At 41.7% G+C, this 23,717-nt stretch overlaps 1 protein-coding gene across 1 annotated transcript; it reads left to right on the forward strand.

Moving 5' to 3' along the window:
- Positions 1 to 3,343: 3,343 nt before the first annotated feature.
- Positions 3,344 to 23,708, forward strand: btr12 (bloodthirsty-related gene family, member 12). Its single transcript, XM_055058594.1, has 15 exons — positions 3,344 to 3,421; positions 5,959 to 6,425; positions 6,506 to 6,697; positions 6,931 to 7,026; positions 9,581 to 9,814; positions 10,590 to 10,737; positions 12,312 to 12,338; positions 12,864 to 13,399; positions 15,409 to 15,491; positions 17,239 to 18,214; positions 19,072 to 19,167; positions 19,372 to 19,602; positions 20,851 to 20,998; positions 21,103 to 21,129; positions 21,493 to 23,708. Exons 1-15 carry the CDS (start codon positions 3,418 to 3,420, stop codon positions 22,035 to 22,037), a joined length of 3,810 nt encoding a protein of 1,269 aa, XP_054914569.1. The 5' UTR covers positions 3,344 to 3,417; the 3' UTR covers positions 22,038 to 23,708.
- Positions 23,709 to 23,717: the final 9 nt, after the last annotated feature.

Genomic DNA, 23,717 nt, shown 5'->3' on the forward strand with positions numbered 1-23,717 from the left:
TGAGGTCAAATATAACCTGAATTATAAAGCATAAAGCACACATAAGATTATTGGAAATCCATAAACAGAGCCGGGGAGATATATGCTGACAGTAAAACCAGCCGGTGATGTGAGGATAGCCCTTCTGTATTATTGATGGGGCAGAGCAACAAAGACCGCTAACTGTTAAATCACACAACTTGGGTAAGGACTTGCAGTTTGCTGCAGTTGCTTGCAAAGAGAGAGAGGGAAAAAAACGTGTTTTTTCTGTTGTTTGTGCCTTGAAAGCGTTGTTTCTCGCTGTAAACTCTGCAAATAACAGGAGGATTTCTCAGTTTTGCTTTGTTGTGCTAAATTGCTGCTATGGGCAACAGCTTCAGTTCCCATATAGGCTAAAAAATGCTTCATGAATGTAAAGTGCATTGGCACAGCATAGAGTTTATACCATTGTCAGCGCTAGGCTAGGCTGCCCACTAGTGGTAAAAATTCTGAATCGCAGCCTGCAACCCTTCTATGATGGCATAAACTGAAAAAAAGACCACACAAAAAACATCACATTTTCTATATAAATAGAAAATATGTATACCATTTAGAATTGAATAAATTATGAAACGGTAACAAACTAACTTGTGTTCATGCACCTTTTCCTGCCTATCCACAAAGAGCAACTGAAATCTCAATCTCACAACTAGTCTGGTATCCCCATCTTTCCGTCTCCAACCCAGTACTAATTTTAATTCATCATACTCTCCACAAATCCTAGCCTCCAACCTTAACCTCTAATCCATCTTCTTCTTCTTCTAGAGCTCTCTAGGAGGAGACTGAGCCATGAACATTGATTACAGTCCATGTTTAAGATTCTAATGTGATTGAGTCACTTCTTTCTCAAATGGAATGCAAACGGACGTTTAAACAGATTTGTTTTGACCTTCGAGTTCCATCTAAAGAAAAGGATGCGAACCGCCGAACCGAATGATTCAAATGAAGCTAAGTAAATTTTACTTAAACTGTTAAAACATTTCAAAGACATTAATGGTACATCAATTTTCACAGCCCGGTTTCATCGACAGATGAGCAGGCCGAGGCTTCGGAGTGTGAAAACAAAACGTGCTAGCTCAACACACCTTAAGTTTTCACATGGCCGCATTGGTTGCCAAGGTAACCAACCACAACGTGGGCAACTCTGCATGTCCTATAAAATTATTGGAGGCTGAATTTTACATGCATTTTGTGAATCAGGTTTTACAAACAAACGAGAACCACTGTGGTGTCTGTTATAAGCCTGGCGGCCCGCCAGGCTTTACGAGACCCCAGCAATGACCTGTAGTCGCGCTTTCCGAGGTGCATTGAGCGAGCGGTGAGAACGATTTATATGTGTGGACAAAACATCAACGTTATGCGGACTTTCCATCTCAACACGCTGCCCAGCATGTGGCTCAGTCTTTCCTGTAAAGTTCACGTCTTTGGTCCCGTTAGCGGTTAACGAACCAGCGCTAACCTCATCGTCAGCCGGCGAGGAGCTTTCGCGCTCTCCTGCTCGACACGCTTCACGCTGGTTTTATATTATTTTATTGTTATTTTTAGTGTAATTTTATGGCTGCACAATGCGTCAAACCATATCAAATGCTTCGTCTGCTTAGTCAGCCACAGGTAATGCGCGCAGAGATCGGAAAAACTCGAGCAACAAACTTGAGCAGCCAGAACAGTTTCTGTGTCCCCTTATTAAAAACTCAATAGACAGAAAGAGCTACTAAAGCCACATTAGCAGCATTAAATTAAATCCCCCATTTGTTGCGCATCCCTGAGCGCAGTACAGCGGATTTGAGGCCTAAGGCAGAATTTGACCTTTGGCTTGGCTCTGTGGTGTCTGCAGGGATGAAGAAAGTGTTTAACTACCTTATTGGAACGGATTCGAATTCACCGGACAGTAATGTGGAGAAATGTCCACAAACTGACCCGGCTGGGAAGTCAGGGGACAGTTTCAGACTTAGGGAATGATTCTTCCATCCTTTCCAAGGAAAAAAATTGAGTCGTCACAGACATTCATTTGTCAAAGAATTCGTCTCTAAATTGTAAGGATTCCGTTGATTTTGAGCTTCAACGTTCCCCAAATGAGGAACGCTGGAAGGGAATGTGTTGAACGGAAGACTGGAAGGTTGCCATGAGTCACATTTGGTCCTTAAACCTGTATGAACGACACGTGGACTCTGAGTCACAGGGACGTGAAGATCTACTTTGTCGCAGTTCGCAGCCATTCCACTCTACGCTTTCATTTCGTCCTCCGGGGGGTTGGTGTGTTTGTGAATTATTAAAAGGGACAGATGTTTCTCTTTTAAAGAGAGGCCAAGATTTGCTTCTTCACCTTCACAAAAAATGTAAAAATCTCACACAAGATTTACCAAATATATGACTTCAAAATGAAAATCGTCTGAAATGATTACAAAACAAGACAAAAGAAAAAAAACTGATTAAAAAGTTTGACGACGATAGAAGTCGCCTGGCATGTTTAATATCTGAGGTTTTGCGACAGTAACTGGGAATTGTCATGGAAGATTGTATCTCCAACATGGACCCAGCGCATTGGGATAAATTGTTTTCAACAATAAGGGACTTTGTAGAGGCTGGTCTCGGGTCTGACCATCCCTCCTGGTGCTGGAGGGATGGTCAGACCAACTCTCGTCCCCGGGGTTGGTGGAGTTACTGCAGGAGACGGAGCTAATAAATGTGGCTGGCACTTTAAGGATGCATCATATTCACACCAGTCTTCTTTTGTCCAGTTTTATTGAACTCTAGTTCGTTTGCCTAGAAAGCCCAATTGGTTTGGGGAAGTGTGAATGCGCAATCAGACTCCCATGTGCATGAAAAAAGCCAACTCGGGCTCGGCTGGTTTGACACAGAGCAGTGTGAAAGCGAAGCTGGGCTGCTTAGAATTGCACTAATTTTGCAACTTTGGCTCCCAATCGAACCGAGTCAACCGGGTGTGAAAACACAGAGACTTTAGTGGCAATGTTGTTGTTCTCAGTTTTATTTCTGCTCCTCTTGTTTTTCTCTCTGTGTCGGTTATCCGGGCCGCCACGTCAAAGAATACAATCTCAAATTTTCCAAATTCAGTGGAGCTTGACCGCTACTTCTGGATAAATCGACCAGGCCAGATGAGCCTGGTGGGTTTGTTGTGTTTCCAGAGTCCTGGTTCTTCACAGAATACGCTCTAGTCAAACAACGCACAAATCACTCGTCCAGTTTCGGGGCTTTGAGTGTTTACTCTGCCATGACAACAAAAGGCAGACAAGTTTGGGTGTGCCACGCTGACAGTGGGAGGAGCCACGTCAGGTTTCAGGAAGAGCTGCGACTGCACCTGCTGCTCTTAGACTCCTGGAGGCCGGTGGAAGAGAAGGACCGCAGCGCTCCACGTCAGAGACCAAATTAAAAAAAGAAAACATGAGTAAGTTCTGTTTCACATGTTCTCTTAGTTCTCATCGTGTTCATGTTTCATGTGGCATTTGAGACAATAGTTACTACACAAACCTTGACTGAACTTTCATTTATTTCTAAGTATTTTATTGGTAGTTAAAAAACAAGTATTTGTTTATTTTGCCCGAAATCAAGAGATTCTGACTGAAAGGGCTATCAATTTGACTAGCAGTTTGATTTAAGCGGCTGTACGTGTTTTGTCTGCAAACGTGTGTTTTCTCCTGAAGCCAAATCAGGAGCCGTGGGGCCAGAAGGTCCAGATTGTCTGCATTCCTTAGATAGTCTCTCACCCTCCACGGGACAGAGTGACTTTCAAAAAGAAGAAAAAAAAAAAAAAACCTCCAAGGTGGTAAGAATTCTTTGTTACAAAATCATCCATGTCACATCATAAAATCAGTTATGAAACTCAGTCCAGGCCTTTCCTTATCTTTCCTTTATCTCGCCTGAACGACCATCCTGATTTCTGTAGCCGCGAGTCTAAAAACGCCGACATCTGCACATGTGGGGTCAAACGGCTGATGTAACACGACCCATTTCTGGTGCTGCCTGGATGGTTTCAGCTGTTTGCATTCAGACAGGAAGTTCAACTGTGTGTTGGTTAAAAAAAATGAAAGAGAAGTTAATAGTTCTTCATTTGAAGTATTATTCACTCTTCTTTTGCAGAGGTTTAAAAATAATCTAACATCGACTTGTCGACTATGAAGAAATATGAACATGTGATTCCATAGATTATGTTTTTCTGTTTTACCAGACTTAAAGGTATTTTGGTTTCAACAAGAGACACTGCTGTCGTATTCCAGAAGGGTCCACATGCAGATGTGGAGATTGAAACCGCAGACAAAACGCGTTTTCCAGAAAGCCGTGTACACGTGAATCAAATTGTGCGTCAGATTTCAGCGTTTCTAAATGTGCGCGTTTTTAATTCACCAAAAAATATTCAGCCAAGGGAAGAAGCAGTCTGTTCAAGGCAAAACATTTCAAATAAAACGGAGAAATGCTTCCAGGACTTTGTTTTGTCTTTTGCGAACATTATTCTCATTAAAAAAAGAACTGGAATATTTGGACATTTAATTATAAAGTTGTACGTTTTTTTGCCGACTTGAACTGAGTGATTTAAATCTCACCTACAGTTATTTTTGAGGGATTTTTGGTGACTGATCTATTCATCCGAATAACTATTATTTCTTCATATTGTGGTTTTCTGACTACATCGTTGCTAAAAAATAACAAATTTTCTATTGAGTGGTTGGATATTTATTTTCTTATCAAATTAAATGATGCAACAACCTGATTCCTGTGACAGATCCCCCCTGAGTTCATTGTTATTCCACTTTAAATCGAGCCGATTTAACGATATCGAACATTTTGAATTTGTTGGCCGTTTATTCTGCTGTATTTCTGTGGAATTTATTGTGATACTAAAATTGAAGACAAAAAGTTTTTTTACATTCTTTGCTGATTTTTCTCGGCAATTTGATGGCTTTGACTGCTTCTCGCTGCAGTCAAATAAAACTCTCAAATAATATAAAGAAGTGTGATTATTAAATAAGCTGGACACAGTGATAGGATTTAATCATATTTTATAAATGTATCCATCTTTATAGATGCTCGCATGGAACCAAAAGGGCGAAAGTAGTAAAAGTAATTTATAATTTCTTAATTAACCGAGATTTATAGTGGTCAATGTTGGGTTTGTTAACCTGAACATATAAAGAACCACACTAGAGAGTAGTATCACTTCAGCCTCTGCAAAGTCTTAGTGGTTGGTGCCTTAGTGTCTCCAACCCATCCCCCTGCAGCAGCCTGGTTTTATTCAAAGCGGGGCGGGGGTCGGTCATAAAACAGAAACCTAAAGATAAGGGGGTAGCGGGGTGTCTCTGAACTGGCTGAAACCGGTTTGTCCAAGAACAGGATGGTCCACCTCACCCTGTTTCCAGCATGGAGTAGAGAGACAAACCTATTCGTGAGACAACTATTTGCAAAACCCTGTCAAAATAAATGAAAAAAAAAAAAAAATGATACAACGATGAGAGGTTATTCACCAAAATAACAACATGACTGACGGCTCATCCTTTTGGTTTTGTTGTTTTTAATGGGCAGTTTCGGTGCAAATCCCAGACCTGTTTGTTACTCATCATAATTGCAGGTGTAAAAACAACAAACTGCACAATTTCTATTGGCAACTTTTGTCAGCTTAACACTAAAGTTGATGTTTTTGCATAAAACTTCTTCACCAGTGTCTGTGGAGGCTGATTTTGACAAATCAAAAACAAGATTCGTGCTTTGGGATGAATTTAGGGAAGTTTTAGTAAGGATCAGATTTTAAGACATCAAGCTTTGTTTTGAAACAGTACATTGGTAGATCCCAAAAATTGTGTGGAATCAACGACATAATACCCGAACTTCCACACAAATTAGGGATATTTCTCACTTTCCCTTAAAAGACCTTTACTCAGCTATGAGCAATATCCCCAAAATGTTGAAACCTTTCATTTGTCTGGTTCCCAGGTATCAATACTCCGACTGGCCGGGCCCTCACCGAGGACCAGTTCACCTGCTCCATATGCCTGGAAATATTTGTGGAGCCCGTGTCGACACCCTGCGGTCACAGCTTCTGCAAGGCCTGCCTGCAGGGCTACTGGAACCACAGCAAGAAGTTCTCCTGCCCCATGTGCAAGAAGAACTACTCCAGAAAACCAGAGATGAGCGTCAACCGGGTCCTGGCCGAAATATCCTCCCAGTTCCAGGGTCTGGTGGTCTCTGGCGGTGCCTCGGGAAGCCCCTCGCGAGGCGGCTCAACGACTACGAGCTCAGACCCGGGCCACAGCGGCCCTCCAGCTCTGGACACCGGAGAGTTCGCCCGGCCCGGCGACGTTCCCTGCGATGCCTGCATTGGGAGGAAGCTGAAGGCTCTGAAGTCCTGCGTGAACTGCCCTGGATCCTACTGCGAGGCCCATTTGAGGCATCACAAGAAGGTCCGTCTTCACACCTACCTCGACCCGCAGTCACGACTGCCTTTGTCCGCTCATTAACAGGTATTTCCTGCGTGATGTAGGTCAAGACTCTAACGTCACATTTCCTGATCGAACCCACCTTTCACCTGGAGGAAAAGATCTGCAAGAAACACGAACGCCTCCTGGAAGTGTACTGCCGCACCGACCACACATGCATCTGCAAGGCTTGCGCCGAGGCCACGCACAAATCCCACGATATCATTTCCGTCGACCACGAGTTTAAGAAAAAGATGGTGAGCTGTCGCCATTTTCTCCTATTCGAGGTGAAGGTGTATTATATAATCCTGCGGTTACTGAAGGTGTGCAGTCTAAGTGGTGAGGACGTCAATTTGTCAAGATAAGACAGCGGTGACTTATTGCTGCTGATATAAACCTCTCACTCAGATTTGCATTAAAGTCCGACAGTCAATTAACAGGTTGAACACTGATTTTAACAACCAAAATCCTCCATTTTTCCCTCCCTCAGACCAATCTGGGAAAGAAGAGGTCAGAGTTGAAAAACCTAATCAAAGAACGAGCCAAGAAACTGGAAGAGATCAAGCAATCCATCAAGGTCATCAAGGTGAGTCCACAGCACAATGAATATGTTGGTGGGTTACTGTGTAATAAGAGCCAACATCTTACAATGGAAAATCCAAGAAGACCATAGAAATCGACTTTGATTTCTACGTATTTCTTGTAACCAAACAAAAATTTCCAAGTACTGAGGATTGTGTGAACTAAAGCCAAGGCTTTAATAAATTAAAGTTTCAATACACACAGGTCAGACAGTTTAACCCTCTCCAGGCAGGTATTGCAGATTTGCAACAACTTAGCCAGTCTTTTCAAGTAATTTGAGCCTGAGAGGGTTAAAGTCTTCCTAATGAGATGCCAGAGGACAGGCCATGCTCACTGGAGTTTCTCTTTTAACCTGCAGTATGAAACACAGAGGAATGTAGGGCTGCCCCTCCCCCACCCGTTGCGTATACTACTAGTCAGCTGGGTGAAGGCGGCTCAAGTTTGCCGTCATTCAATCGAAAGAAGAGTTTCAAAGTTTGGAAATATTTGTGGTCACTCAGAACAAAGCAATGTTTCTTCCAAGTTTTGGGAAACTTTACAAGAAAGAGGCAAACTAGTCTAACACTTGAAAACTAATGCTAAATGAACATTTTAAATCATGTCATGTTTTCATTGGATCTATTTATTTTTTTACCTTTTGTTCCTTTTTATCCTAACGTGAGAATCTCACGCCTGAAACAAACCTGTGTTTGTTTTTCGCAGCCAATCAGATTCAGTCCTCAACCTGTTCCCAGTGGCTGTTAAACATTTACCCCGACTACAATGGAGCGCTTTTAATCTTCCAGAGCTTAAACGCTTCACCAATGCTTCCCTGTTCAAGGCTGGATTGTTAACCACCAGCTGATAAATACCCCACAGTGCCCCGTTTGCCCCCTTCATTCTGCCGTCTCACTTCACCTTGGCAGAGAATAGGAAAGACGTTCCGGTTCTGGATTTGGTTCTCTCTCCGGTTTGTTTGTTTTTCTCGCCTACATGGACTCCGGTCCCTGTTCCGACGCCGTCCAACCGGTGAGACCGGTGTAAACGCTTCACCGTTTGTATTCTTTCACCTGCGAATGCTCAATTGCTCAGGAGAAGAAGAGAAGGTCTGGAGGATCACACACCTGAACGGTTTTACGGGACAGTCATACAAGCCAAACCGTGGATAAAAATGTCATTGGCCAAACATTGAAATTGATTCAACATTCGTTTTCAAGTGTTACTAGAGGAAACGGCTCATCAGAATGATATTTTTAAATAGAATTCTCATTTCTTTTTACGGCGTTTTTAGTTCTACGTGTCTTGTTCAGGTGAAAGTTAACAGGTTTATTGAAACTCTTTGCTTCATGTTTTGCTTTGTCAAATACAGTTGGTGTTAAGTTACTAGGAGTCAATACAGCCTCAGTGTCTTTCTGTTCACTGTAAACACCCTGCTGTGTGTGAGTGTATCTGTTTATGTTCAGATATATTTGGATCTTATGGAGGCAAAAACTTCTCATTGTGGCCTTTCTGAATTGGATAGCTAAAAACACTTACCTTAATAAAAAGCACACACAATAGTTAATTGTCTGTTCGAATTAAAATGCTTCTAGGATCAAGACATTCACTCCGATACAGAGAGAAGTTTGGGAGTGGAAAGCTGTTCAACCCGCCTGTCCGGTTGAGCGGCGACTGGCAGACAGACTCTCAGGAAATACGGCCTATATTTCACATCCTGAGATGATATGGTTTAGTTTCAGCCTGAGGGATACAGTGCTAAAAACTGCAGGAAATATAACATTATCTTGGTATCTTAAGTTTCAGTTTAAATTCTATACATTTTCTTCTAAATGTTTTTTTTAAGCTTCTCTCATGTCACGTATCAGGAGAAACCAGAAATGAACCGGGTTTTGAGGAAGACAAAATTTGAAATGACAAGAATAATAATAATAATTAAAGAAACAAAATATTTGGCAGCTTCTTAACCTCTTATTCTCTTATTTCTTTTGAGTAAGTTTTAGTTTAAATTCTATACATTTTCTTCTAAATGTTTTTTTTTGTCCTTTCATAATGCCAAACTACAGTACAAAATGCTTCTGATTTTTAAAGAATAATAATAGAAACATACAGTTTATTGTACATTACTTTAACAGCTGGTATACAGATGAAAACGATGAGTATTTTATTACCTTTTTATTACCTTTTATTATTTTATTACCAAACAACCTATTACATTGGTTGTTTGGTTGACAAATAACATTAAGAAAGTCAGCATGAAAGTGATAAAGATTAAGAGCTTTGTTCCCATTTATTTCCATAGAAAAAAAAGTTACATCTGTCACATAACCAATTAAATACCACTGGACCAAACCCCAAGATACCCCAACTTGGGTGTCATGAACAAGACCATCAAGATAGAAAAGCATTGATGGTTAATATTGGTGACACTGGCATGTTGAAAAACAACTAGCTTTAAATACATCCTACTACATAAGTCTGCCAAGACCCAGGTCACACCTCCAAAACACTGGTGTCATTTCGACATCCTCTGGATCTTTTTCCATCTCTTCCAAGACATCATTCACGTACTGTTTTTGCAGGCCAGCTCTCAGAAGGAGCTGGAGGACAGCTGGCAGGTGTACGCCGCGCTGCAGAAGCTGGTGGAGCAGAGTCAGGCCGAGATGGTGGAGCTGATCACCACCAGGCAGCGCGAGGCGGAGCGCCACGCCCAGGAGCTGGCCCGGACCCTGGAGAACGAGCTGAGCCAGCTGAGGAGGAGGAGCAACGAGCTGGAGGCCCATGCGCACACCAAGGACAAAGTGGTCTTCCTTCAGGTAGTCGAGGCTCTACGGAAAATCACAGAATAACGGGCGCCTCCTTTGATGAGCTCAGCGTTTCTGCAGGTTTTACCGGGTCAAACGGAAGAACTTTGAGTGGCATTTAAGACCCGTCTTCACAAAAATGCACAGATCTCATCCAGTCAAACTGCCGATAAATTTGATAGACACAAACAAGTGTCTAGATAACCATCAATAACTATCAATTAAGATAAATTGGTTATCAAGCTAAAAGTTATTCAGCCAAATAACATTCATTTCAAGGCCTCAATTTTAGACAGATGAATTGAAGACTTTTTCTTCAATTCATCTATTAAATTAATTGAAGAAATAATAAAAGAGAAAATTGTTTGTCAAGTGCAAATCTGCTCTTAGAGCCAGCTACCTGGAGGACAATCAGTTGCGGTCGCTTTAGTTCAGAGGCACGACATCAAAAGCCTCTATGAAGCGACGGAGTGTGCTCGCCCTCCCCTCGCCTCTTTATTCCCAGACTTTTCATGTGGATAAAACATAAAATATGTCTTTGAAGTTAGCCTGGAATATTGTTCACACCGGGAAAGAGAAGTGCAAAGGGTCAAATTAGCAAAAAACAAACCTCCTTCCCTCTGTTAAGCTCCTAAGATCAAAAATAAATAAACTCCACGTCGTCGTTTCCAGCGCAGCTTGTTCTCTTTTTTTTTTTTTTTTTTACTGCAGACTTCCTTCTCCTCCCTCCCTCACCCCCAGAGACTCATTAAATTTTCATTTCATCTCGCCGTTCCATGTTGTACAGAACCTGGCCACGCTGTCCCACTCGCCCGAGCACAACGATTGGTCAGGGGTCAGCATCAACACCGACATCTACCTGGGGACGCTCTGCTCCTCTGTCGGCGGCCTCATCGAGAAGTTCCAGGACGAGCTCAAGAGACTTTATGGGAAAGGTGAGAGAGCCGCCGTCACGATGACCCAGTTTGAAATATGAGTACGAACTCCTGGCCATGTGGAAAGATAAATAGTAATAATAAAAATGTTTGTTTTGTTCTATTTTTAGCAGCGATTGTTTTCACATGGCAAACTCAAACACCAATTCATTTCTATTAAAATAGGGGATTGTTGCCTAAACTTTGTTCCCAAACGTTCCCACGTTTGGGAACAAAGTTTGGGACGGTGCTACCAAATAATGTAAGGAAGATTCAACTTTTAGAATGTTTTGTTTTAGTCACTATTCAATAATTATTCCATAAATTTAGCATAAATCGTCTGATTTTAGGTGGCCATAACTCCTGTGGAGGAAAATGTTATTCATTTAGTGTTGACGGCCAGTCAATGGGGGTCAAACCAAACCCAAAACTCACAAGACGATATTGAGTTCAAAGAGATGAGATTTTAATATTACGTTTCAAGAAAACCTCTGAGATCAAATTTATGCTGCAGAAGGCATTCATGGTGCTGTTGTATCGGTTTTGCCACAAATTCGACAAACTGATAAATTTCTTTTCCCGTTTTGATTTTCATCTCTTCGGAACTTGATGCAGCTGTGTAAGGCCCGACGGACAATTATGCTGGCATTTGTTCATTTTTATTATAATTATTGTTATTTGTTTGAATTATTCAAACGGCTCAGTGATTAATCAAATCTAAAAAAAATGATGGAACATTCTACAGATTGTTAATTCAACCTCAACCTTTGTTATCCAACATTTTTAAATCACCATGTGGTCCGTTGTCTAAAATGAAATTAAAACTGTCACTTGAGGATTTTTGGGTAAAACATATTTACAGGGGAATTTGATTTGATCTTAAATGCAAGAATTATACATATATTTTGACGATGTTGTTGTTTGTTCAGCAAATACACTTTTCCTGAGTGTGTGTGCTCCAGTTAATGATGAACTAAATTAGATGACGATTAATCCCATCCATCGTTTCAGCTGGTACAAATGTACAAAATACTTTTCATATTTTTATTTGTAAAAATAGTTGAAAAATAATGTCAATTTTTCTCCCTATTTCACAATTATGTTGAGTTTTGTGTTTTTCTGCCACCAAAAATCCCCAAAAGTGTTGAAATGTAATGTGTCAAAATGTGAACAAGATAATTCTTCCAGAAAAAGGTCAGGAAAAAAAAAAATCAGCATTAAATCTCCTAGATTTCTTGGTTTTGCTGCAAATATCCCAGAAACCTCATTATCCCGTGTCTCATACAGACAACTTGGTTTATGCAAATGTGAAATCAGGCATATGTAGGTCAGCGAATGCGCTTTCCAGAATAGGAGAGTGATTCATCGTTGCGTTTTACACATCCAAGATGACTGGACAGATGGAGAGTGCGTCGATGCTGCAGCGGAGCCATGACAGCAGCACATGTCTGGAGCGTTTCCAGCTCCAGACCCGAGCATCGTGCTGAACACGAGCACGAACCATCTGCTTTAGCCTGACTTGTTTTGCCTGATGACGTGTTGACTTATTGTCTCTCTCATACTTTGTCTTTGTTTTTTTTTTTCATTCCTGTCAGAGTTCCGGAAGGTGCAGAACTATGCAAGTGAGTAATCCCCTTTGGCATTTTGTTTTTCTGTATGATTTAAAATGTGTCTTGAGGTTCTTAACTCTTGGGATGTTCAGTTCTCCTGAATGCCCACAAGATGGAGCCACTTTCTGTCGCGTGTGACCTCAATCCAACTGAATGTAGCCCATTTGATTGGCTGGCCGCTGCCTTCCCACTCAATTCCGCTCAGTTTTCATCTCCTTTCTTTGCTCCGTCTGGGATTTCTCCCATTGAAGTGGATTTCTCCCATTGAAGTGGATTTCTCCCATTGAAGTGGATTTCTCCCATTGAAGTGGATTTCTCCCATTGAAGTGGATTTCTCCCATTGAAGTGGATTTCTCCCATTGAAGTGGATTTCTCCCATTGAAGTGGATTTCTCCGGTAGAATTTCAACCAGGCCAATCAGTGAACAGAAGAAGTTGTGAACAGTGACACTGATTTTCTCCTCTGTTTTAGAATTGAAGACTTGTGAAACAAAATGCTCGGTCACCGTCTTACCCTGCTTTATCCTCTCCTTTCCAGGTGAAGTTATTTTGGACCCGTCCACAGCCCAAAAGAACCTGGTCATTACTCACGAAGGTCAGCAGGTGAAATACGAAGAGCACAAGGTTTCCCACTCGGAGGGTCCGAAGCGCTTCAACCCGGCCCTCTTCGTGCTGGCCCGAGAGGCCATCCACTCCGGCCGCCACTACTGGGAGGTGGAAGTCGGGCGCAAGACGGCCTGGACGCTCGGCGTGGTGCGCGCCACGGCTCGCCGCAAGGGCGAAATCAAGCTGAACCCTGAAGGCGGCTACTGGTGCCTGTGGCTGAAGAACGGCGAGGTGAAGGCGCTCGCCGAGACTCGCCTGCCGCTGGCGCTCATGTCCCATCCCAGCAAAGTAGGACTTTTCTTGGATTACGAGGCCGGCCAGCTGTCTTTCTACGACGTGAAGACACGCCAGCACCTCTACACTTTCACGGATAAGTTCATCGAGAGCGTGTACCCGATCTTCAGCCCCTGCCTAAGCCAGGACGGGAAGAACAACTCTCCTCTGGTCATAACACAAGTTAAGCACACATAAGCAGTCAGAGAGTGGATGGTAGACCGAGAGCTTGGTGTTTTTTTGTTGGAACGAGTCGTCTCATGTTCAAGGACTTCACGATGACCTCACTTGTTCGCAAAGCGAACAAAAGCAGATCGAGCTCCTGCCGCCTCGGTCTCTAGTGAGTCATCACTACTCCACCGGAAGAAAAACTGCGTTCAGTCACTTTAAACTAACAGATTTTTTTATATATATATTAACAAACAACGTCATCTTTAATGTGACATTTATTCTGTTCAGCTAAAATAATAATTTTTTTTTTTTAATTCATTAGAATAAAATCTGGGGCTACTGAAGCACGAAAAGTTCAGCTGACAGTTTATCTGCATCCTTTACTTAAAATCAGAGTTTGTCAGAGGATTTCATTGGCACCAAAAACCAAAAACAGCAAAAAAAAAAAGATACTACAATCGATGAAAAAGTTCAGTGACTGAACCATTTCCCATGAAAGAATGAGTAGAAATAAAAGTAGGTTGCAAGACTGCTAAAAGACTGTATTGGTAAGGAGCTGGAGTCATTTCTGCCAACTAAAAGTCGTTGTCCATGAGTATCAAGTATCTCTTATTGTCTGCATGTCTGGACCAAAGGAAGTGAAGTTTATTTGGTTTCGTTTTACAAAGGGAAACATTCAGGTCTTATCAAAACCTCCTAAAACCTTCTGAAAGATTGAATCATTGCTCAGTGAAAAACATCAACATTTTGACCGTAATTCCAAAAGGAGTGTCGACGCTGACATCGAGCGTCTTCAAAACAGTGTCACACGTGCTCTGGGGTTATATAATACTCCCCCCACCACCATCTTCTTGTAACATTGCTATGCATCATCATCATGGGAGGCTCTGAATATTCAAGTCATTTCAGGGCCTCAGTGAAGGAACCAAATATATTATTGCACATGTTTGAGAGAATTGTTGGGCTGTGGTTGCTTTATGGGGTTTGGGTGTTCAGTAATTTTATGTCAGATTCTTTTTGCACCTTCTTTCTGTAGTTTTCAAATAAAGATTGCTTCTGAATCAAAAAGGGGGAATAGTATTTGTCCTTATTCTGAGGTTAGTACAAGAGCAAACTCATCCAGACCGTGAAATTCCTCAGCGCAGTTCAGTATATCACCAGTAGATGGCGCACTGGATCAGTGCTCTTGACGTGTCATGGGATCTTGGATTTGTTCATCCATGCACTCCCATGTTCAGATGTTTATCCAAACATCCGTGTTCACTGCAGGCCTTTACGAAATGGAGAGATGAAAACGGCGTGTTTGCACCAGGATCACGACTTCAAACTTTCAAAATTCAGCTCCACAGTCAAGCTAAATTTGTAAAGTTTTTTTTTTTTTGCTCTTTTGAGATTTTGACAGTGATGAAGGATGACCTGGGTACACACAAAAGAAAGTTTTAGAGTTGCAATTGTATTACACCCTATGGAAATGCTCCCCATGTTAAATGAGGAAATATTGGTTTGAAATTGGCTCATTTTTTTTTCACAGGTTTGGATTGTTTTTTTGTTTTTGTTTTTTCTCTCTACTAAGAGTCCTAAATTAATAAAAATATAATGAATTTGTATTAATTTAAATGACAAAAATTATAATTACAAAAACAACCTTTAACTTATGACAGAGTCTCCATGCTAACATCTCTAAATATACTGAGCTGGTCGACCTTTTCTCTTGTATTTCCAACAATTGAATCCTGAATTAAATTAAACACATTTTACAAAGTAGTTTTAATGAAACAAGCTTCAACTTGTGTGTTTTCATGTGGTTTTAGTGAAACTGGTCCTAAAAAAATACTTCAAATGAATACAAATACTGACTTAAATATATATTTTTTTCAATCAACATTATAATGTAGCCTCTACGTCTGAGTCCGGTTAGAGTTGTAGTTCCTCCTGAGGTCAGGCCGTTGCCAGGGGGCTTAAATCTGTATCTAGGGTGAAAGCAAGCGATGGGAGGGGTGGGGGGTTATTTTCGGGTCTGTGTCGCGGGTCAGTGCTGGGGGAGCTGGAGGTGGCAGTGGTCAAAGCTGGTCTCAGATATCAGCGCGCAGCGGAGTCTTAAGGCAGCTGCTCCTTGGTGAGTGTCTGTGCTACAGATACTGTGTTTAGTTTTTCTGATTTTCTGAAATTCAACACATTCGGTGCCTATTTTCCAGAGGGATGTTGCTGGATTGAGTCATTTTGGCAAACCAGTGAGTGGTGTCTGAATGAAAAGCCGTGACGTTGACAAAATTACTTTCGGTTTGTCTTTTAATCGGTTTTACTGCTGACGCATAAAGTCCTTGAAAATGATCTGACTGCAGGAAAACGGTGGGTAATTACAAAGCGAACACAGATGTGGAATGTAGGTCATGCAAGCCAAGTTCGCATGCTGAAAGAATATTTTTGGAAAAGTGTCTGTCCTGTCATGAATGCCGAGGCCTTTAGCCAGGAGCCATCATCGTCTGAAAGGCAAACACATTCACTCAGGACTCTCTGGTATAAGTGGGACAGTTTACCAGACCTCAAAGTTTGGTGCGTCGCAATTCAAATTCAATAAACCCGGAAATAAGAAAGAAAGTACAAAACTACGACTGCAAAGAAACCTTGATAAAGAGCCCAAGAGGTTTTAATCTGCATGGATAATGATGATGAATCATTACATTTAAAGCATAGAAGATAAACAACATTACAGCAACTATTGTCCAACTGAGGAGGATGTAGTTTTAAATTGCTAAATACAAGCAATCCTCACTCTTATGCATTTTCTCCACCCCTTCAAAAATGACTGACCATGAAAGTTATCGGTTGAAAACAGGCTAAATGTATTGATTTTCCAAAATTTAAACAAAAGATTCATACTTTTTTCAAGCTTCTTTTCCAAACACACTTTGTGTTTTAACGTGTTTAGTTGTTTTCACAGTTAAAGATTTTGCTGTTTTTCTCCATTATTAAAAATATACAAATATATTTATAAATTTTTCAGGTTAGAGCTTTGAAGAGTTCTGGTAATTTTGTCATTTTATTCTCACAGTCTTTTCATCTTCTTGATTTTTTCAGGTATGATCCGTCTTCCACGGAACATTTCATACCGACCTTGTGTTCTTTCTTAAATACATATAGTGGCTGCTATGGAAGCTGATCATTTAATATATATATATATATATATATATATATATATATTTTATATATATCTGCTTTGAGAAAATGGGGTTATGTGTGCATTAATTTGGTTTGACATTTCATGAGTCAACCGGTCCATATGGTGTCAAACCCAATATCTTGCAAATAGGAAATCTACGTTTATAAATTGTTTATTTTTATCAAAGGACATAAACTTGAAATGGATCCAAATTAGACCCGGACAAAATTATTGGTACCTCTCCCCCTAATGACGGAAAAACCCTCAATGGTTAGTGAAATGACTTGAAACTTGACAAACGTATTAATGAATCAAATTTTATGCAGTATAGCTAATTTTCAGAGTTTTGTTCCAATTTGTATTTTTTTTGTCCAGTAAATTTCATACAACTATGCATTTTAGGATGACACCCAACATATTTAGCTAACATAACGACTCCAGATCACTCATTTTCTATGTCTTGTCTGCGTAGTTCAATGTACTTTTTCCTTTTTCAATTTATTTGATTGTATTGACATTTAGAGGGGCGATGGGGGAAAAAAATCGACCTCAAATTAAGAGGAAATCAACAAAACTATACAATCACCATTCTTAAGTCTGTTTTAAGAACTTTAAGAACTTGACGTTTTGTTCCATTACTGTGCATGCATGTGACCCCGAAGACATTAAAAGCCGTCTAACTCTAGAAACCTCAATGTCACAGCAGGTCTGGTGCCCCATTCAAAGGCTGGTTGCTTTTGCTGAAAATGACCCTGCCTCTCCGCCGTGTAGGAATGGCTGCCACTGGGAACCTGTCTGAAGAGCAGGTCCACTGCTCCATCTGCCTGGACGTCTTCACCAACCCCGTGTCCATCCCCTGTGGGCACAACTTCTGCCAGACCTGTATCCTGGGATACTGGAAAACCAGCCCTCTGTATCAGTGTCCCATGTGCAAGAAGTCCTTCCACAAACGTCCCGACATCAGCGTTAACACGGTGCTGAGGGAGATTGCAGAGCAGTTCAAGCAGATAAGAGTCAAGAGCACCGAAGTGAAGGGAAGTGGGGAAGAAAGCACAGGTAAGACCAAGAAGTGGATGATGGAGAGGAAGGTGAAGGAGGATGAGGAGAGGCTTCTGGAGAAAGGTCAGATGCAGAACCTTATGGAGGAGCTGAAACAAAAGCAAGAAGAGAAGAAAAAGAAGCAGGAAGTGAAGGAGAGTCAAGGGGAGGAGCTACCGCCATTAATCCCTCCAGTTTTGCCATCTAAAGCTTCTCCTCCACCTTCACCTCAAGACTTAGCTCAAGCTCTGCCACGAGAAGCATCACCTCCACCTTCACCTGGACCAACTTCCCCTGCACTTCCTCAAACGTCCCCAATATCCCTGACCCCTCCTCTGCTGTGGGAGGAAGTCCTCTGCGATGTTTGCCTGGGCGACGGCCGCCCCAAAGCCGTCAAATCCTGCCTTGTGTGCCTCACCTCTTACTGCGACGAGCACCTCAAGTCTCACTCCACCAGGTTCACCAAGCACAAGCTGATGGAACCGGTGGCCAACATGGAGGACAGGATGTGTCCCAAGCACGAGCGGCTGCTGGAGCTCTTCTGCAAGAAAGACCAGACCTGTGTGTGTGTCCTCTGCACAGAGACAGACCACAGGGCACATTACACCGTCCCTGTGGAGAGAGAATGGACTGAGAAGAAGGTGAGAAACACCGACCGACGCCCAAAACTGTGTCTCTGCGTCAACAGTCTGTTTATCAGTCTATCACAAGCCTACACAAAGACACAGAGGCAACGACTATGCAAAGACACAAACACACATAGCTAACAATTATGTTTTTAGACTGTGGTAGGAAGCTGAAAGAACCTCATGCATGGGGAGAAAAAGACTAAAAACTCTCCAGGCTGGGGATAAAACCTACAATCATCTTACTGCAAGGCTACAATACATCAATCAAGTTTACACACAGTCAACTGAGAAAACTAGTAAACATTACATTTCGCCAAGTGCCGTCATTACACATCAAAATGTTAACTAGTCCGTCACTCTGACCCTAATTCTGGAGTACTGTCTTTTTTTCCAAAACCTAACTTTCAAGAACCTTTCAGCCCCACGTTTTAGGTGCACACCGCTCTGGAACAAAACCAGACTGTTCATGATCATTTATACTCGATTGTATCAAAAGTCTCCTGTGTGCTAAGGGGGCCCAAGTTGGAGAACCATTGACAACAATACAGAGATAAATGTTGCCGTCTATCAATCTGGGATGGATTTAATAGGTCACATTGGACACGTCAAATCCAGTCCTTGAGAGACACCACCCTGCAGCTTTCAGATACATCCCTGCAACACGCTTCAGTCAAACAGCTGAATTGCCTCAACGGCATTCACTCAATCTGTAAACGCCTGGTGAAGAACCATTGACTCGGGTTTGTTAGAGAAGAGGCGCACCTAAAAGTGGCAGGGTGGCACATCTCAAGGACTGAACGTAAACAGGTAAAGTATTAGTATTAATTCTACATCTGCCATCAACGTTTGTGGGAAATTATGTTACGCAGGCATTGCTGAAAAAGACAGAGATCGACGTCCAGCAGATGATCCAAGACAGAGTGAAGAAGGTGGAGGAGATCAAGCACTCCTTGGAGGTCAACAAGGCGAGTCACAGCGAGAGTCATTCAACTGAACTCCTGTTAGCTTCAATCACAGATCAAGATTTGTATGACAGTATGATACAACAGCCATCACACTTGTATTTAGTGTCGATCCATATCGTTTCAATGATATGATAGTTGATAGTGTGTTTTTGCAAATATGCACACGACACCCTTTCATTGTTTGTGTTCAACTTTCACTTTCAGGTCAGCGCTCAGAGAGAGATTGAGGAGAGCATGCAGGTCTTCTCGGAGCTGGTGCGCTCTATCCAGAAGGCTCAGGCCGAGCTGGTTCTGGTCATTGAGGAGAAGCAGAGGCAGACGGAGAGGCGGGCCGAGGGCCTCATCGCCGAGCTGGAGCAGGAAATCTCGGAGCTCAAGACGAGGCATGCGGATTTGGAAAATGTGAACAGAACTGACCACATTCACTTCCTGAAGGCAAGGAACAGCTTACTGAAATGCAGTTTTGTTGTTTGTCATTCCTTGTGTTGTCATTGCGGTTGTCTTGCAAAGGTCAACGCCGTCACTTCCATTGTAGCTAAAGAGGAAAACAACCCACCTGGCCTTTTACGGTCAAAGCAAATCAAGCCGCAGCAGAATCTGATGTAACCCACGGTGGCGCGCTGCAGATATGCTCTCCTCTCCAGTCTTATCATATCACGGCCTCAACAACAGATCAAATAAGCTCTTCTGACATACTGACCGGGAATCTGAATGAACAGGAAAGGTGAGCTGTCAGTCAGTAGGCTGCAAGGCGAGTTAGTTAATCGGTTAGTTTTACTGTGTACTTCCTGGCCGATACAGCAAAATCAACAATTCCTCCTATTAATTCAAATTTGGTGGGAAACAATGCAACATTATGGGGAGAGTGTTGTATTGTTTCCTTTCCTTTAGAAAACTGTTAGAAAACCACTCTAAACCACCTGGAAGTGTAATGATTTGATAAGTTTGAGTTCAGATTCAGGACAAACCAAATCATCCCTGGGAAAGTAAATCGTATGGCTGTTGCCTCGAACAATGTCTGTTTTTATGCCATAGCTGTTGGATCACACATCATGTTCACTGCTTCACAGCGGGGCATCAAACCAGACTGTTTATGATAATTTATAAACAGAGTGAGGCCCCGTGGCCCATGGTTAATTCATGTCTTTGTGAATCACTCTGGTCTGTAGTAGCATGTAATGTACTCTCAAGCATTAGTAGGGAGAGATATGGAGTTCCTCAGGGCTCAAAATTTGGTCCAATTCTATTTTAATCAATACAATCTTCCTTTTGGGCTAGGAGGAAATATACACACTTTCAACACTTTGCTGATGACACTCGTCTGTTCTCATAAACTAAGCCTGATACCTGTAAATATCAACAGAGGTTCCAAGATTGCCCTGAAGACCTCAGGTAGAGCTGAAACAAATGCATAGAAAAACAAATTGCAGAACTTTTGACAATCACACAGTTTTGATTAATTAAAAATGATGGTATAGTCCATAATGCTGCGCTTTGTTCTGTGTGTGCTTGGATTATTTGAAACCACTCAAGGACTTTGTCAATGTCAACGTCAAATTTATTTCTGTTTCACTCTGTAAAAATGGAGTGAAAAACACAATGAAAAAAATTTATTAAAAAGCCTTAAATGTACATCAATCCATATTGAAAATGCTAATTGTCTATGATGTCATTTGTCCACAGAGTTTTCCAGCCTTAAGCGCCATCCCATCTGTTAAAGACTGGTCTGAAACCAGTGTTCCCACAGACACAAGCGTTGGGATGATCAGGAGATCTGTGTCTAAACTGGAGACGGCATTAAGTGAAATGATTGACAAGCTGTCTGCAAGTGGTAGGGATTCTGACATTTTTCTCCAAACGAGTTTAGAAGAAAAGTAAAAACATCGTCCTAAAGACGGTGTTTAGCTAACAAAAAATGTTTTTTGACTCTTACAGAGATTAAGAAAATTCTGAAATATTCAGGTAATTAATAACTTTTCTTCTGTTTGATATTTGTCGTTTTGCATCTGGAACTACAGCGTATTAGGGCCATTTTTTTTTTAGTATAATATTTCTGAAATGTTTTTTGTCAAACATTAACTTTCTGTCTACAGACATTTATGAGTTTAAATAGTTGAAAATTGTCAATTTAAAATTTTACAGTCGTTGAAAATTGTGACTTTTTTGGGGGGGTTTTCCAGAACATTTATGTACTTAATCTCAAAATTTGAATGTTTTTGGAAGAAATTTACTTTTTTTAAAAAAAAAAGTTTTTATGTATAACAGCCCAAACACGGCGTAGCTGAAAACCGTTCTGTAGTTGAGTCCTATGTTTTGTGCCTGCAGTGGACGTCATGCTGGACCCAGACACTGCCAATCCATGGCTCCAGCTCTCTCAGGACAGGCACCAGGTGAGGCACCTGGGGGCCTGGCAGGAACTCCCGGACAACCCTGACCGCTTTGACACCGTGGTCATAGTGCTAGGCAGAGATGGCTTCACTTCAGGGAGACACTACTGGGAGGTCCAGGTGGGAGACAAGGATGACTGGTACCTAGGCGTGGCCAAGGCTTCGGTCAAAAGAAAAGGTAGGATCTCTGTGAGCACAGCCCAGGGTTACTGGGCTCTGGCCATGAAGAAAGGCCAGGGCTACCGGGTGTCAACGTCGCCGCCGCTGCTGCTTTCGCTCGACCAGAAGCCAAAGAGAGTAGGTGTGTACGTGGACTGTGAGGAAGGACAGATCTCGTTCTATGACGTGAGAGCTCGGATCCACATTTACACGTTCGAGGATGCCTTCACGGAGAAGATCCTGCCGTTTTTTTACCTGTACTGCTGCGACAAAGCTTCTGACACAATGGCCATCTGTCCGGTGCAGGAGAAAAACCTCATCTAATAAAACTCAGTTTAGACTTCATGATGTAGATGAAAATCCTGGCATAGACTGGATTTCTGACGCACACCTTATTTTACTAAAACTGCATTTTCATGTATAAATGTTGGGTGTAATACAAAGGGTTGGACGTAAATGGACAATTGAGGTGCATCGATTATGTTACGACAGATGTGACACACTGGTATGTCTTGTGTTTCTGTCCCCCAATCATCCCACTGTGTTGTGTGAAGTGATTATCCAACCTAACTATAGCATACCATTGTTCTATGGACTTACAACTGAAGGGAGTCCAGATAATGTGGTACGAGTCACTTGTACTCACAGGCCCAAGTTGTAGCACTCAAAGGCAATGACGCAAAAGTAACTTTCTAAAAGGCTTGTCAATTAATCAAAAGCTTGTTTGTCTGCAGGAATTTAACATGCTGTGCAAAATACTTGTGTACAAAGTTTGAATTGCACACACATTTGCCACTACTTTGTTTCTACGTTGTTTTCAGAAACTGCTCAAGAAAAATAACATTTTGAAAAATAGATCTGCCAGCCACTTTTTTAGATACACCTGTTCAATTCAACAGAACACGTCAAACCGGCCAATCACACGGATTTTAGGTGAGGAAAACTGATTCCAATCAAACTTTGGCGCAGTCGTTGCCAGACAGGTTGGTAGGAGTATTTTGGAAGAGGCAGCAGTCAATGTAACAGCATGGGTTCATTTCATGAAAAGTTCAAACTGCTGAAGGTGGAGTTACTGGTGTGGTGGCTGTTTTCTCAGCACACTTTTTTGGTTCCCTCAGTACCAGCAGAACATTTTTGATGGCTAGTGGGATAATTCCTCATGTCATAAAACTCAAATGTTCTCTGCTTTAGTGAACAGAATGAGGAGTTACGGTTCCCTAATGGCCCAAGCCATCAGCCATAAGAACGTGAGAACTGGAGAGTCGTAATGTGGACGTACTCCCAACAGGTCTGCATCAATGATATGATCGTGTAATTTTGGACTGAAACTCATTGTTTTGAACTAGTGCAAAACCAAACCCCCCTTTAAGTGGAAGGTTTTTGTGTTTTTTCAACACCTGTTGGTGTCTTACTCACTCAAGTCAAAAAGTTTGCAGTGAAATGCAGGCCTGTTACTGCATGACACAGCTTGATGAATTGACTCTAACAATTATTTCCTGGTCGAAACGTTTGCTATAGCAGGAAAGAGATGAATTCCCAGTCAATATAGAGTTCCATAGAACCATTGTAAAAAAAAAACAACAACAACAAACAAACAAAGAAAATTTGCTCAAATCAGCTAAAAATAATTCTACATGCTGGAGTTTGGGAAGTGAAATTTGCGTGTTCTGAGGTGATGCAATGATGTTACTAATATCTGACACAAACCATGGAAAAGTAGGAGTCAAACCTTACGTTTGGTTAAATGAACGGGAAATAAGAGGTGCGTTCCAGATGACGCAATGACAGAATGTTATTTTTTACACAATCCCAGGCCTTACAGGTACATGGAGATTATATTTTGTGAACTTTGCCGTTTTCCCATTTGGATTCAATTCAGTAACTGCATGCGTGCCATGAAAAGCAAAGTTCTGCCTTGACTTGTTTGGTCGTAACTTTAAAGTCTGTAGGATGTAAGAGAAACGTGTAAAACAATAAATGCTCTCCAGAACATCATCAGATTTT

Source organism: Poeciliopsis prolifica, unplaced genomic scaffold (genome assembly GCF_027474105.1).
Source record: "Poeciliopsis prolifica strain line A6 unplaced genomic scaffold, Auburn_PproV2 SCAFFOLD051, whole genome shotgun sequence".
Lineage (NCBI taxonomy): Eukaryota > Metazoa > Chordata > Actinopteri > Cyprinodontiformes > Poeciliidae > Poeciliopsis > Poeciliopsis prolifica.

Coding starts and splice junctions, on each gene's coding strand:
- btr12 (XM_055058594.1), top strand. Junction 19,603..20,850: donor ACCACATTCACTTCCTGAAG/GCAAGGAACAGC, acceptor ATTTGTCCACAG/AGTTTTCCAGCCTTAAGCGC. Junction 20,999..21,102: donor TGACAAGCTGTCTGCAAGTG/GTAGGGATTCTG, acceptor TGACTCTTACAG/AGATTAAGAAAATTCTGAAA.